At 24.4% G+C, this 17,252-nt stretch overlaps 2 protein-coding genes across 3 annotated transcripts in view; both read left to right on the forward strand.

Annotated features, from left to right (window-relative positions):
• Nucleotides 1-3,850, forward strand: part of LOC126898749 (CD166 antigen homolog A) — a 29,614-nt gene extending 25,764 nt beyond the window's left edge. For both annotated transcript variants that reach the window (XM_050673057.1, XM_050673056.1), the window contains exons 4-10: nt 92-252; nt 322-678; nt 756-878; nt 1,002-1,148; nt 1,214-1,522; nt 1,885-2,063; nt 3,370-3,850. In XM_050673057.1, coding sequence (XP_050529014.1) covers nt 92-252; nt 322-678; nt 756-878; nt 1,002-1,148; nt 1,214-1,522; nt 1,885-2,063; nt 3,370-3,636 — 1,543 coding nt within the window. In that variant the 3' untranslated portion in view covers nt 3,637-3,850. The remainder of the gene's footprint in view (nt 1-91; nt 253-321; nt 679-755; nt 879-1,001; nt 1,149-1,213; nt 1,523-1,884; nt 2,064-3,369) is intronic.
• Nucleotides 3,851-4,944: 1,094 nt separating this feature from the next.
• On the forward strand, nt 4,945-17,072 carry LOC126898746 (enhancer of mRNA-decapping protein 4). The gene is made up of 19 exons (XM_050673048.1): nt 4,945-5,181; nt 7,913-8,121; nt 8,202-8,425; nt 8,515-8,649; nt 9,048-9,269; nt 10,294-10,412; nt 10,731-10,914; nt 12,457-12,622; nt 12,731-12,952; nt 13,812-13,957; nt 14,020-14,073; nt 14,176-14,258; nt 14,326-14,675; nt 14,750-14,862; nt 15,431-15,596; nt 15,664-15,790; nt 15,845-16,004; nt 16,072-16,235; nt 16,493-17,072. The coding sequence occupies exons 1-19, from the start codon at nt 5,156-5,158 to the stop codon at nt 16,680-16,682; spliced, it is 3,060 nt and encodes a 1,019-aa protein (XP_050529005.1). The 5' UTR covers nt 4,945-5,155; the 3' UTR covers nt 16,683-17,072.
• The last annotated feature ends 180 nt before the right edge of the window (nt 17,073-17,252 follow it).

Here is a 17,252-nt window from a genome sequence, read left to right on the forward strand (position 1 = left end):
ATATATATATATATAATAACAATTTTGAACTATTCATGTACATAATCTACTAACAGAGTTTCAAATTAATATCAAATATAATACTTTTAAGGTGGTTGCATAATGGAAAGAATGTAGATCTAGGACACCGTTATAATTTAAACCATAATTCTGGAATTTTAGTAATAAGTAACATAAGAGTAGATGACAATGGTATATGGCAATGCGTCAATGAAAAACAAGTAGCCAGAGCAATTAATTTGGTGGTCCTAGGTAATAAATATATTAACAGTAACATACATTTGTAATATAAATTATATTTGTGTTTTTAAATTTTTATAGAAACTCCTAAAGAACCATATCTATTAATTGACGGACGTCGTCTAGATCCAGGTAACTTATTTGTACCAGTAAAAGAAAATATGGACTTGAGTATAGAATGCGTGGTTGAAGGAGGAAATCCGATGCCGTCCCTTCATTGGTTGTTACTTCCGGGTAATAGCAACTTAGACAATGATGAAAATATGTCTTCGGGACTATTGCAGTCCAATGATTCTTATCAGGAGCAAGACGTGAGTCGAAGCTCAGCAAAAATCCAAAGGGTTTTACGTGCTCACCACAACGCTACGATTGCCTGTGTTGTCACGCACGTTACCCTCGTCAATCCCTTGAACACTACTATACTTTTAGACGTCCAATGTGAGTACTTTTATTAATTTACTTATGGTCGTATAAAAAAGATAAGAAGTAACAATTTAACGTTTTTTTAATTGTAGACACTCCATCGTTCGGTATTAGTAGAGTTCCGGGGTTTGGAATACCTATAAGAGAAGGCATTCCCGTGTCCTTAAAATGTGATGTCGATTCAAATCCACCATCATCACCTGTCTGGCAAAAAGGTAATCAAAGTTCTTTTAAATTATAATATAGAAATTCATTGAACAAACAATGAAAATATGTAAAATTAGTAAATAATATACTTTTAAATTTTATAAATCCTAAAAACTTTTATAATTTTATAGATGATAGCGCTCCTCCCGTCCTACAGACTGATGATGGTTATCTAAATTTTACGTCCATAAAGAAAAACCATAGTGGTTGGTATAAATGTACGAGCCGCCATTTGCTGTCTGAATATTCGTCAATAGGTTATTTTTTGAACGTGAGATGTAAGAATTTTAAATGAATTAATAATATAATATTTAATTGTTAGTATAAAAATGTTTTTTTCTAGATAACACGGAAGAGCTGGAATCGGTTCGCAAAGAACTAATTGAAGAGGACCGAGTTGGCTCAGTTGAATCCGTGGAAGTAACAGTAGGTGGTGAAGTACAATTAGAATGTCCGTCCGGCCCTAGTGCAACCATACCTTGTTGGGCCAAATCTACTGCTGAAGATCAACTGGAACCCATAGGGGCTAGCAGAAATCTTCACATTGAGCAAGTGCTATACCAAGAGGCGGGTGAATACAAGTGCATTGTCGGTAGTAAGAATCAAAACCATGAGAAACTAAGAATCTATACTGTTCATTTAAATGTCGTGGGTAAGATTTACAAGCTTAATAAAAATTAATTATAAAAATAAAATCATCAGTGAATGAACAGTATTCAGGTTTCAACTAAAAAATTGTCTAATATGTTTTTAACAAGTTGTACTTAGTAGTTTTTAATTCAAAGCAAGTATCTAAATTAAGTCATACTTCTTCCGAATTTTTGATTATAAATTCGATGGAAAATTTCAACTTTCAACATAAAATCATTAAGTAACATTTTTGTATCAATTAAATAAAAATATTATTACATTATCAAAGAGAATTTTCCAGAAAACATGAAAAACTTTTAACTGTTCATTAACTGATTAAGTCATTTTATTAATTATAACATGTTATAATTCTTGAATTTTAAGGCGGCCCAATAATTTACATCGAGAATAGAACAGTAGTTGCACACGAAGGTGATGATACTAGACTGTCGGCCGAATTTTGCGCAAACCCAATGGCAAATAAAGTATTTTGGATAATTGCAGACGATAGAGTCATTAGGCCGGGAACCACTGTAGGTCAACTGGCAGCCCATAGCATAACCGTAAGTTTTAAATATAAAAACATATTTATATATTAATTTTAACTTAATTATTAATAGAAAGAATTTTTCCACGGCTATATTGCTCAGACTATCAGATTTTTTTAGTCTTTCAAAAAAGCTGAACTTTTAGGAATACAAATGTTCATTTAACTTTTCGTTGAAATTTTATCCCATTTTTACTCATTATGTCTTACACGACAAGTCTTTTTTTATCCTTGACATTTCAAATCTAATTTAAAAGCGTGATTCCTTGTTATCACTATAAAAAAGCTGTTGGTGCATTTCTACAACCTCATTCACTAACACATTTTTCATATAGTAATAATATAATGATAGGTAATTGAAAATATGTAAAATGAATTATTATTATTATTTTGTCTAACTCAAAAGCGTACTCAGGGTTTATGCAAAGATTTGTATGCGAAAATATTTTTTTTATTACTCCTTAATAATAAAAATTAAAATATAAAAAATATTCACTAAATAATCATTTTAGAGAATCTACCCTCTTACTCCCAGTAGATACACACCCATGATCAAACTAATAATTGTTTTCCTCTAATTTAAGTGTAGGCCTGGGCTTAAGGAGATGAAGAGGTGACAGCAAATTTAAGACTCGTACATTTTTTTTTTATCAAGACCCTTACGAGCCATTTAGACTCTGGTCGCAAAATCTATTTTCTTCCATCTCTCTCTATTATATTACTGCTTCCTGTTCTTTCCATCATCAATTTTATTGTAATAATTCCTTAACACTATCCTATCTTTTCCGCGGTCTTCCATTTGGTCTTTTTCCTCTATATGTCAATGACTCGTACAATACTAGTTTTAGTAGAATAATTATTTGCAATTACAGTTTTAAAAAAATTTAACAATCATACATAATCATAGATTTGAAAACATTAATTATTAAATTATTATTAATTTAGAATAAAATTAGAAATAAAGAGACAATACATTTTACTTCATTATCAAAAAATTATAAATAAATTTTTATTCCTCAACAAAAAAAAGGTTTTCATCTCAATATTAAATAAAACACATTGTGAAATTTTTGAAAACAGCTTTATTATCATTATCATTCTGAGATTATCAGGGTAGCTATCAAAATTCCAGATCCCTCAGAAGTATACTAGGATTTAACACTGTATTACATAAAAAACAATTTGTATGCTGTAATGAAATTTACCCTATATATTTTCATTACATTACATATATTTTGGGGTAAGAGGAATTTGGACCCAAAAACCCACCACCAAAGACTGCATTACTGTAGGAAATAAATCTCATATTTCATATTTTTTAGCAATCTACATCATCATATTGCCAAGTTACTACACTTACAATAAAGTCAGTATTGCCAGCTCATAGTGGAGAGTATAGCCTGATCGTAGGTTCTGGTAAAACGCTTGTGGAAGCTACAGTTATATTGAGCGTAACAAAAAGTAGTCGAAATAAAGAGCCAATTCAAACGTCCAGTTCATATTCAGTTTGCTCAAACATGTCTAATTACTATCTAATTATAAAATTATGTTTAACTATGTCAATTCATATGTATTTTAAACATAAATGAAACTAATAAATTATATTAATGTGTTAAAATTATATAAATATATGAATGAACATGTATAGAAGTTTTATTGTTGTATGAATAATTGTTGTTAATTATTATTGTATGTCACAGATATGTTTAGGCAAAATATTTGTATTTGTATTATATTCACATAATTTAACACATTAAAAAAAATTGTTTTTTTACGCGAAGTATTATTTATTATACGTAATTATATCCGTCTATGGTTGCATAATATATAGAAAAATTAAATAACAAAGTATTTTTATTAATGTAATAAAAGCGTATTTAGATAAAAATATCTAATATTGTAATGATAATAATAAAATTACTTTATTTATTTTCGTATCAATTTATTGAAAAAATGTTTAATTTCATATTAGCAAAATTGCTTTTAATTATCATCAGTTTTTTTTTCAACTAATAGCCACAATAGTTGATTCCAATTAATAAGCTGTACTTAAGCTATATAAATAGCATGCTTAAGAATATTTTAAACAAATTTCATTCATGAGAACCAACTAGAGAATAGGACCCTTAAATTTTTTAAAGAGAAAAATATTTTATTAGAAAAAATGTGGTTGATATTACAAAATAACTTTATCGGTTTTGTATTGTCAATAATTGTGTTGATAACACTATATGTCATTATTGATCATTTTAATCTTTTTCTTAGACTACATTTTGATTAAAAATTTTGAAAAATTCCTATATATATATATAAATACAAACAAGTTATTAAATTAAACAAAAATTATATTTTTGTAATTTTACTGTAAAATTTTATAAATTCTTGTTAGGTAAAGTTTTTATCTAAAGATTCACTAATTTTTATTTTATTTCTCGTCTATATCAAATATTGAAATAAAAAGACATTTTTTTTTATTCAGATTGGCCTAAAATATCACATTTATCTCATCATAATCCATACTGTCATTAGTACCCATATTGCAACGTCATTTTTCTTATTGAAATTGATATTTTATAAGAAAACTTACATAACATTACCATTTTTCAGTGTTGTTACTATGATCATGTTTTCTATTATTATTAACAAGTTAAAACTTTGACGAGTTTAAATAATTTTACAAATGACTTTGGATTAATAATATACATATTTTCAAATCTCCGTCATTTCATCATAATACTTGCAATTCATTCGTGATTTTTTGATTAATAATAAAAATACGCTAAAATTTGTGGTTTATTTAACACCTGACGCCAGTGTGGATAAAATTGTATTGAAAAAATGGTATTAGTGAAACTAAATGATTAAAATGTATGCATATAATTGCACGTTATCATTCCAAGAATTGTTATCAGCAAACGGCCTTTCAAGTTTCGGAATATCAGCATACAAATTCAGTTACCCCCTGTTAGTTGTCTTTTACTTTTAATAGTAAACGTTTAATTTATTTTGAATTGGCGTGGATGATTTTTTATTTATCATTTTATTCAGTTTATGAAATTAAACTAGATTTTAGCACTACAGGATATTTGTTTGTTTATATTTTTTAAAATGAACGATTTAAATGCTGAAGTAATGTAAGTAAATGTTTATTTTCAAGTTACTCAAAAAAATAATAGTATATCTTGTATTATAAACAAATATTAGTCAGATAATAAATATAATATTTATTATCAATACCTGTGTAATATTTTATAATACATTTAAAAGTAAATGCATTTGTGTCATTGATTTATGCTATGTATATTTATTAACCCTTAAAATATTTTCTTAAGACTAAATCCCTAAGAACAGTTTAATTATGATAGGTTAATTTTTGATAAAAATTTTCTTTATTGAACGTTATGCTTTCTAGAGCAAAATTTTTCATGTGTCTAAGTAGAATAAAAATCAAATATTTTAATCTTTGCATTTTCCGAACAAGAGTATTTAGTATTAAAAAATGTTTCTCTAAATAGATATTTTAATTTTTATATTTTCTAGAATGTTAAAAAAGTTGAATTATTCTTCATTTTATCATTAAAATCAGTGCTATAATTACAGTTTTGTTTGGGGGGGTATACATAAGAAAAATTTTTTCTAACCTTTCTTAATTGAAAAAAAATATATCTTTACCATGTAAATATAATTATTCTGATGGGATCTATTCCGTCCAATCTCCCTTAATTAAGTTCTTTATAAAATTATAATTTAATATGTAAACCTAATAGTAAAAATTTTGTTTGCATTGGTATTATTACAATATAATATAAACCTATAAGAACTCAGGAAAAATAGTTTTTTCTACATTTTAATAATAAATAATAAGCATAATTTTCCAAAAAGTTTTCTATAGATAAATTTTTTTTTTTTCGTTTTACTGCTATTAAACCCACCCCAAGTTAAATGCTTTAAATTAAGTGAGAAAATATTAAAAGAAATATTATCAAATTTAATTTTTGTATATACTATGCTTGTAGGCTGGTATGAATAAATCTTGGTAATATTTGTTCCAAAAAATAAATAAATTATTACAAGCGAATTTAATTGACAAGAAAAAACTTTTGGATTAAGGAAATGTAACTGTGTTTAACCTTTTGTTCATTATTTATTAAAAATCCTTTATAAAGCGTAATTTTATAGCATACTGTACAGACCCTAACAATTAAATATAGTGAATCTCTAAAAAAAGTTTGAAACTAATATTATCAAAATTCAATTATAAGTAAATTTATATAAATGTTGTACAGATACAGAAATCTTTTCTTTTTTTTTTTATGTGAGAAGTGTATCGAATATTTATCAAGTTTTTGCTTATTCTAATATTCTAATAAACCAAAATTAGTCTTTAACTTNTGTGAGAAGTGTATCGAATATTTGTCAAGTTTTTGCTTATTCTAATATTCTAATAAACCAAAACTAGTCTTTAACTTGTATATAAATAGCTAACTATATTTGAAAGGTATATAGAAAGAATAGTAGAAGTCCATTTCTGTAAATTGTTTAGGAAAGCAAAACCAATATTAGTTAAATGAAAACAATTTTCACTGATTGGATCTCATTACTTTTTCTTACTGCTAATAGGCTATCGACTCAAGTCATAAAATAAAAATTATAAAAATGAACTACTGCTATTTTTACTCTTAATTTATCTAAATATTTTCCCTAGTGTACCATTCTTTGTACTCCCTAAAGTCAGGCCCTGATATTTTATATTTTATTGTATATAAAATAATGATTTAAATTATTTTCTGTCCTATTAAGTAGTTAGTTTAATTAGTTTTAAATATTAATTTTTAAGGAAACAATTTATTTAATTTTTAGAATATTCTGATATTTACAATAATTTTATTTTCTTTTTTGTAATATAAATTAAATTTTTGTTAATTATGGTAATTTAAGATGTAGTATATTTTTACAATTAGTTTACCTTAAACTAGACAGTAATTTTTATATTAATATCACTTTATCTTTCTATTTTTTACTATGTCTCACAAGATCCTTGTATTCATACATAGAGAGATATCATTTTAATCAATATATAGGAACCAAATAATTTATTACCAACTCCTTATTCGTTCAAATATTAATTACTATACTAAGGAGAAGATATTAAAATAAGTTTTTTACATTATAATAATACTTGTAGAAATATATCAAAATGTTCACAAAAATTGTCTAGCTATTTGTTGAAAAAACTTTTCTATGTCATCAATACTTATGTTTACTGTGATATCAATTTTATTTTTATTATAATTTTTATCCCATTTTTTGTTTATCAACATATTTTTTTTCACAATTTATTATGCATAGTATATAGTTAATAATTGAAGGGAACCTTTTTAGAGTATAAAAAACCCAACTGTCCTTTCAAAAAATGGCACTGTTAAACTATAGCTTAGCTAGCAATTTATTTTTTGCATTTTTTAGTTATTTTCCCTATTAGAATCGTTTCTTTTTTTTTTAAATTTTATATAATAAAATCAATTTCATGTATTAATACATAAAAAAAAATTTTCTGAAGTACTATCCTGACTTCATAGTAGTATCTCTGACTAATATTCTATAATAGTGTTCAAATATAATCCTTATATAATTACATTTTTATATTTTAATGAATTTATTATTTAATATTGGTCAAGAAAGGTAAGTAATTTTTACATTTCAAATAAACAATTTTTAATCTTTTTTGTTTTACTAAAAATACCATTTTTTTATCTTTTTAACAAAATAATTGTAACAAATAATTCTCTAGTGTACAATAGTTGTATACTAGAGAATTTTTACTATTAAAATTAATTTACAAATGTGTGAAATATTAACTTTCAGAAAATTTGATGGAAATGATGATGATTGTACTTTTCACATTCATAGCAATGAAACAAAAATCATTTCAAGTCAAGGTTTGCATGAAAAAGGCAGCTCAAGGATGAAACTAAAAAATTTTGTTGACTTTTGTTGGGAAGAACGATTTTATAAAGGACATTTAATTGCTATTCATATTAGTGGAAATTATATTGCATATGGCTTCACCAAACGTATGTAAAGATAAATTCCTAATAGAATTTTTTCATACTTAATAACTAAACAAATTGATAACTATAATTTTATTATTTAGCTGATTCAAAAATGGGATTGGTACGTGTTGTTAAAACAGCAACAAATGAAAGATCTTTAATTAAAGGATTTTCCGGATTTATTGAAGATATTAGTTTTGCACACCTTTATGAAATTTTAATGCTGGCATGTATTGATCAAACGGGCACTGTAAATGTTTATTTAATAAAAGACGATTTTTCTTCTCAAAATTTAAGAGTCATTCCTATAATTCAAATTAAAGGAGTATGTTAACTTTTTAAAAATTTTATATTTCAAATCATGTGTATATTATAGTTGAAGATTCAAGTATAATGAATCTACATTTTTCTTAGGATCCATCTTATTGTTTTCGTGATAAACATCTTGTATCTTGGTGTCAATTTGTACCCGAAGAAGGAAATAGCAAGGAACTTGAATACGAGCCATCTTATACAGGAAAAATTTTATCTGTTATTCGTGGTTCTGAGGTAAATATTATTAAGTGTATTACCCTTGTACTTCAATATATCAAGATTTTGTTTGATGGTAATTTTTTTTTTTGAAAGAGAAAGGGTATTTTTTTTTAAATTTACAAATTTTATACTTAAATTATGTGACCTATATGTATAAGCGTTAGTTAAACCGTGAAAGTACTTAGTATAGAAGTTGTAGAGAGTAATGGCAATAATTCGTCAGTGCTGACTTATCACACACTGTGCTTACGTATTTTATACCAAAATAATTTTCATTCAGTTCACTACCAATATTAATATAATATAGGTCCAAATTATTATTTGTTTAATTATTTCATATTAGCAAAGCTTAATAACTTTTAAACGAATTATCATATCATAAAATGTTTATGGCTTATTTAATTTTTTATTAGGTTGAAATTTGGCATATTGGTATTGCAAGTAGTTATACAGCTGGTCCAATTTATGCAGATTTTGATTTAAACAAATCATTTGACAAAGTTCTATTAACAAACCTTGAATCGACTAGAATAAGAATTGATTTAAAAGACTTTGATATAGTAGATGTATCTTTTTCTCCTGATGGATCAACTATAGCATTAGCTTTGAGCAATGGAAGTATTTATTTTTATCAGGTAAAATGTTTAATCCTTTTAATTATTTTTTATTATTTACAAAAATAAATTCATGATTGTAATGTCATGAATCACTTCTTTTCGATAATGAGTTTTTCGCCGAACTCTTATTTATATTTGTCTATCAGTTAAGAATATAAATTACTTAATTTTTAATATTTATACTGGTAAATTTATATTGTTGAGAACAAAAATTACTTAAAAATAAATAACTAGTGTTTTTTATACTTAAGAGCAATCCATATAGGTTGTTATTTTTTAATTATTTATCATTAATTACAATGATAATAATTTAAAAAACTAAACTACCAGTATAAAACTACATACATATGTTTGCAGTTTTTTAGGTTTCGTAGATTATGGTAGAGACACTGGCATCACACTATAAGATCCTGGCACTCTTGTCTCTGGATCCTCCTCCCAGAATGGGGTTCATACCTCACTAAATATAAATATAATAAGGGTATAGAAAATCAGTTATTCACTCAATACAACTAATAATAGCGCAATTTAGATGTCCTGTAAATTTTAGAATGGGTGTTAGCTAATCCAGCAAGGTCATTAATAAAAATTACATTGTCAGCATACAAATCAATATCACGATTAAGAACCAGCTGCTCCAGGTTTATTTTTATTAACTAGATTATATAACAAAGTTTATTTTCTATAATTTTAAAATATAGACTAAAAGTGAATCGTTAGTCTGTTTATTTTTATATCTAGGTAGCAATGAATTGTACTACTCCTCCCACCTTATTATAAAAAGGATTATTTTCTAGTTTGTAAGTTATTTAAACATATATGTTTCCATTTAAAAAATTTAAGTTGATAAAATTTTAAAACTAAAAAACTTAAGATACTATAAACTTTTGAAAAAAAAATTGTTATATTATAGTTTATAGTTTTAAAAATATTCTGTGAGTTGTAATTAGACAATTACTCTGTATTTTACGTGTTGATTTGAAATTATTTTTAGTCACAATACTTTTCAATAATCTGTCATATTTATATACATTTGTTTTAGATATCATTTGATGCAGTTGATGATTACCCAAAATGTGTTTTTAACTGGCATCCTCAAGAAATTTTTTTATCTTTAAGATCAATGTTGTTTTTGGATAATCGAAAAGAAATTCAAGGATCGTATGTACAATAAAATTAATTTTGTACATTAAAGTATAATCAATTAATCAGTTGATTAATAAAACTTTACTTATTAAGTTAAAATTTAAAAAAAAATCTAAAAATGATGATTATACTAAAAAATTAATTATTCCGTCTTAGAATATTCAAATATTTTATTGTTTTTTTATTTGTTTCTGTAATAATGGTTTCATAGTTTATATTAAAAATGTAATAAATTAAATACAATTTAAAACTCACTAAACTAAATAAGGGTTGTTTATTTCTTTGTGGTATTAATATTGCATAATATTTATCAAGTTTAAATAATTATTACAGAATAGAACTTTGGAAATATGTTGTCACATTGTCTACTAAAAATGAGCTGTTTGTATGGTCATGTGAATCGTGGAATTGTCTTCAAAAATTGTCATTTATTCAGCCATTTGATTCTGTTAATCCAATGAAACTAGACATAGATGGAACTGGAAGATATTTATTTTTAAGTGATATCAAGAATAATGTAAGAGAAGTTTTACTGATTTTATATATTTTATTTTACATAAATTTTAAAATATTTTTTTGTTGATACACACTTATATCTTAATTATAGTATTTAGTCAATTCATTACGCTGGTTAATTGATTGCTATTTTAAATATAACTAAAAATTATAAATTTGGGAGATAAATATTTAATACCCCTACCCCAAAAAAAATATATGTTGAGTCTTTTTTGTGTTGTCAAAGTGACAATGTCGAAAATATACACTAACAGCTCTGGAAATGTCGCAATACCATATTTAAATCAGTCTCAACTATATTATTGCGATGTAAATTGTGTCAATTTAAAATTTAATAAAATGTATGTAAAATTATATTCCTTATTCATATTAATCCTTCCTAATTCTCCAACTTTATTAATGTAAAAGTATGTTGCATTCATTATTTTGTAAAAATCAATTTTAAAAATCATTTTTCAATTAAAAATCATTTCATTGGACATAATTGGACCATAAGATATTTTAACCCTTATAAAGTATTATTTTTGAAGATAGATTGTATGTACTTTTAGATAACAGAAAAAAATCTGCACTTTTTAATATATCACTATGGAATTATAAAAATACATTTCTAAAAATATTCCTAGAACTTCAGAAAGAAATTCTGCCGTAGTTTGACACAGTTTTATTTTATTTTTTTTTCCACTTTGAATAGTCGTCTAATAATTTGGATATGTATTCATTAAAATGCATATTTATCTAATAAAGAAGAAGAGGTACGTAATTTTATCAAGATAACGAAAATCAAAATGTTTTAGATTTTTTTAAAAGGGATTCTTAAAATGTTCTATCAATTAATTTGTTTTATGCATTTTTTCTTTTGAGTTTTATTTTAAAGCCACAATTTTTTTTTTTTTTTTAATTTAGTATTTTTGATTGAACTATATAATGGTCTTAGATTTATCTAATTTTAGATAACAGTCTGTAGTTCAAAACTCAAGCATTTTGAAAATTATTATTATATAATTTTATTTATCACTATAAAATTAAAAAATTTTATTTAGATTAGATAAAATCTAATTAGGCGCTTGCACTTGTCTATGAGAGACCAGGGAAATCTCAATAAGAATCAATCTCTACAACTCACCAAATTTTTGTAAAAAAAAAAAAAAATGAACCTGTTTTTTTACTTTATATACAGGTCTCTAAAAGTTATTTCTACATATTCAGTGGTACAATAAACAGTATTTAAAATTTCTACAATGATTCTATGAAATAACTGCTGAAATCTAGTGTGTGATTTTTCTAATAAAATTACATCTCTATTATTAAAAAAATTTCATTTTAATGAGCATTGAAGTGGAATTATTTTCTTGAAAAGTTTTTTCATTCACATAGTTACCTTTAAGTATAAGTTCAATTGTAGCATATTTTGCCTCGGAAAAATATAAATAAAACTCATTAAAAATTATTAATTACATTATTATCAAGCAGTGAATGTGTTTTCTTTGATTAATTTTATAATTTATTTTCTCTTTTATTACAATATTGTTTTATATTTTAGTTGTTATATGTTATGGAAGTAGCTTTAGATCAACAAAGTTCTGATAAATATATGAAAATTGTTAATGTCTCTGAAATTTTATTACAAAGTCCAATATTAAATATGATTGTTGTTGATACAAAGGTTACTGATAACAATGATGGTTTTCTTGATCAACTTAACTCAGGTAAGTATTTGATTTTTTTTTTTTAAAGATTATTGGCATATTTTTATAAAATTTTTAATCTTTTATTAATTGAATTGTTATTTAAATGTAGTCATTTTTTTAATATAGGTGAAATAAACCTCCAGTCTAAAAATACAGTTATAAACTTATTTGCTATACAACCCAAATCAATACAAGAATGTCAAATTATTATTACATGTCCAGAAGAAAATAATATAGAAAAATCTGAAGAATTTACAAAGTTGACACAAATATCCTCTGTATTTCCACAACCTCCAATTATAAAAATTCAACAAGAATCAATACAACTTACAAAAGATGATATTCTGGGTAAATGTTAAAAAATTATTACTAAACTTATTTTTTTAACACGCTTATATTAGTTTCACATGTATGTGTGTTGTTTGTAACTCTCCGCACACCACGTGTTATTATCTTGCGTATCCTATCATCTATGGCCTTGAGACTAGACTTCCATAATGCATTCACACCACCCTGCTCATCACTCAACGTCAACACTATTTTCCTGTATAATTTTTGGTTTTCGTACCCATATATGCGGGCATATCTTCAATATTATATATATATATATAAACAAATTTTTATCGTTTATTATTAGATATAAACGTTTAAAGATTCAAATTTTTTTGAATCTTTTTATAAATAATTTATTACAAATACAGGTAGCTAATTGGTTTTTTATGACAATATTAGCAAGCATATAGCCTTTATTATCAATGGTAACAAGACACATTTTTGTGAGTTTATAAACAAACTAACTGGCAATACAGAAATTATATCCATTACTAGTGATAATTGACAATAAACACTCCGTGACTGTAACAGCGATGTCATAAAAAACTAAAAAGTGAAAAATAATTATAGTTTAAAAAAACTGAAAAACACGCTTTTAAAGCATATTGAACTGAATAGTTAAAAATAAGCTTAAAACAATAATGAATGAAAAATACTAGTATTATTGTCAAAAAAAGCATGGTGGCTTTGTGCCATATTTTTCGTATATTGAGCGCCCAACTCTACTCTTTTTTTCACAATAATACTAGTATTTTTCATTCATTATTGTTTTAAGCTTATTTTTAAAATTATTTCAACTTTATAGTTCGATATGCTTTAAAAGCGTGTTTTTCAGTTTTTTTATATATATATTTTTTTGATAATAAATTTGCAGAACAAAATTCATTTGACCAAAACGATGAATTAAATACCTGTAGTCAACAGCAATATAGTGCCATGGATATACACAATTTAGTAAAAGAAAAACTAAGGCTAAAGGGGATAGAGCTAAATCCAAAAAATGTTTCCAACAACACACAAGTATTTATTAAACAATTTAATGAATACATCACATATATAGTGTTCTAATTAATATTTTTTAGCGCCCAAGCCGGAAAAAAATTTGTGTAAAACAAATCACAAATATTCCTTCACCCGTAAGTAATTTTTTTAGACTGTTGTTTTAATTTTAATTTGTTTTACGTTTGATAAAATTATGTGTATATTAACTTTTATTAAATTTTTCTTTTATGTTATAGATTCAAATTTCCAAAAGTAGAGAAAGTAGCCCAAGTATTGATGAACTTCAAAAAATTTTGAAAGATCAGCCTACTTCTGAAAAGTAAATATTTTAAATGTGTAACTACTTGCATTAGTAAATAATTTTTGAATTAAACATTATATTTAAGCTCCAATGAGAAAGATTGGTGGAGTAGCAATAATTATGAACCAAATCAAACTATGGATTCTATTGAAAAAGAAGAAACTAATTGTTACACTGCAGAACCAATTATAAATGGCAAAAATATATTATCACCTATAAAAAAAATTGAAAATACTAGTGTAGATATAAACAACGGAATAGCTAATCAAATTGATGAAATATATAATTGCCTTCAAGAAATGAATAGTCAGTTAAAACAATTAACAAAAAAACAAAATAAAATTGACAGCCAAATGAGTTCTTGTATGATGACTCAATCTATAAAAAAATCTTTAGTAGTTGATATTTGTCGATCTATGGAACATAATTTAATGGGTATGTAACTATCCTATTTCTTTTTGCTTAATAAGTTTAGTTATTAATAGCATTTTATTTGTATTATATTACAGGAATGATTAAATCTTCTATAGATTTATCACATAAAAAAATTGAGTCACTTATAGATCTTCAGTTCAAAATGACATTAAAAAAAATTTCAGAAATTGTATCAAATTCAAATAAGGTAAACATACAAGTTAAATACTTAATTCTACAATTACATATTGTTATTATGGTTCCTTAAAAGTTATAAAACTTAAAATAACAAATATGTCATGTAAAATACATCAACATCTTTGTGTATGTTGAATTTTTTATACATATTTATTTTTAAACTTATAAATGGTCCTATAAAGTGGTAATGTAATATATTACCAAACTATATAAATAATAACTAGTTATAATTAAATTTTCTTTAAAAATCTTTTGAACCAGTTAACATAACATTGAAAATTAATTGAAACCTAGGTGGGAATATTGTATACTTTATAGTATTAATGAGACTATATAAATATTTTAATTTTTTGAAAGATGATCAAATATGTGTTAAGAATATTATTACTAGTGGTGATAATAGAGTCACCTGAACTTTTCTTCAAAAATCTATCAGGATTTTTCAGTTAAACAATATTCTACAAAAAATAAAACAAAATTTGAAAAATTGTTGTATAACATGTAATTTTTTTACATGCTTTAATTATTAAAATAAAAATAATTAGAAATTGCAAATGTTGACAGTTATTTTATTTTAGATTGATACAGATTTGTTTACAAGATCCTTAGTATCTTCATTGAGTCCAACATTAGACATTGTTTTAAAAGATCTTTTTATGACTACAGTTATTCCTAAATTTGAACAAGCATGTTGTTCTATGTTTAAACAAATTGATGTTTCTTTCACGGAAAGATCACTAGAATGTAAGTTTTAAATTTACAAATATACTATGAATTAAATTTTAATAATTTTTTAAAATTTATCATTAAGACCAAAACGAGTTGAAAATATTATTAAATGATGATGCTAATGTTAACAATAAGTTAGAATTTGCTTTTGATAAATTTAAGAATGATATGAATACTATTATCAAGCAAACAGAAAAAACAATTCTAAAGTAAGTTAGTTCTTTTAATTTAAGTACTACTTATTGTAACTTAAATGCTTTTAGTGCTCAAATTGACATGCAAAAGCAGTTATCTCGTTTAGTATCTAAAAAGAGTTCATCTCAATTAGAATCTTATGTCAATGATGCTGAGAGTATTAGTAGACTTTATATGATGATATCAGATTTACTACAAAATGGTGATATTGTTTTAGCATTTGAAAAAGTTGGTATTTTTATTATTTAATCTCTAATTTTGAAGTTAAAAAAAAAAAATTATATTAAAATTTTAGGCATTATCTGCATCAAATTTAGATTTAGTACTATATGTATGTGAAAATGTCTCAGTTCCACCAGAAGAACTATTTCAAGCTGTATCAATGAAAACACCTATTGTATTATCATTGATTCAACAACTATCCTTTGATTTGACAAATAACACAGAATTAAAACACAAGTATGTAAAAATTATTATTTTAAAATACAATTTTTTTCTAATAGCTTTATGTTCTAAAACTTAAAACTTAACTTCTAAAACTTTACTAAAAATTTGTGACTATAATTTTACTGGTCAATATATTTAGCTCTTTAAAATCATAAATAAAGTTAAACCTCAATTAAATCTTAATTTATTATGTGATTATTTTATTTTACTGTTATTCAAAGAGAATTTGTATTAGTTAAAATAGTAACAATATTATTTATTTTTTATAGGTATTTAGAAGCTGCTGTTGGTAGTTTAGATTACACCACTGACCCTCACAAAGAACATATTAAATTAGTTCTTAGTAAAATGGAAAACAACATGGAAAAATTCTTGCAAATTAATCCATTTAACCCTTACTGTCGTAAAATAAAAATGCTGCAATTAGCTGTAAAAACTATGATAAGCTATAAAATATAAGCTCGATTTTTTTTTTTATCAAATGACTTTATTTTAATAAATAAATTATATTTACTCAATCATAAATCTATTCAAAATAAAAATGATTTTTTTCAAAGTAGAAGATTTTTATTGTCAAAGTTACTATCATATTTTATCATTTATTATTTTATACGTATCTTGTTGAATGACTAATCATCCATTTAAGTGTTTTTCATAAGCTTAAGTTGTTTAGTAATTTTGTTTTAATTAAACTGTAAACTTTGTTAAGTATGGTAAATACTAGGAAAATAATTCTCATAATTATGATCACTTTTGATATTTTATCATAACAATTAAGACTTTCAATTAAATTTATTTTAATAAATTATTAATTATCTTAAGTTATGAAAAATTATATATGTATGTAAAAAGCATTGAAAATCCATGTACTGATGCAATTATAATGTAATTTTTTTTATCTATATTGAATAAATAAATTTTGATTAAAATTATTATATACATTGATTCTTTGTTAATTTTTTTACATTATGAAAATTATGGGTTAGTTTCTATGAATCTATATGGATGTATACAGGGTGATTTTTTTAT

Source organism: Daktulosphaira vitifoliae, unplaced genomic scaffold, assembly GCF_025091365.1.
Source record: "Daktulosphaira vitifoliae isolate Bord-2020 unplaced genomic scaffold, ASM2509136v1 Scaffold_2, whole genome shotgun sequence".
Taxonomy (NCBI): Eukaryota; Metazoa; Arthropoda; class Insecta; order Hemiptera; family Phylloxeridae; genus Daktulosphaira; species Daktulosphaira vitifoliae.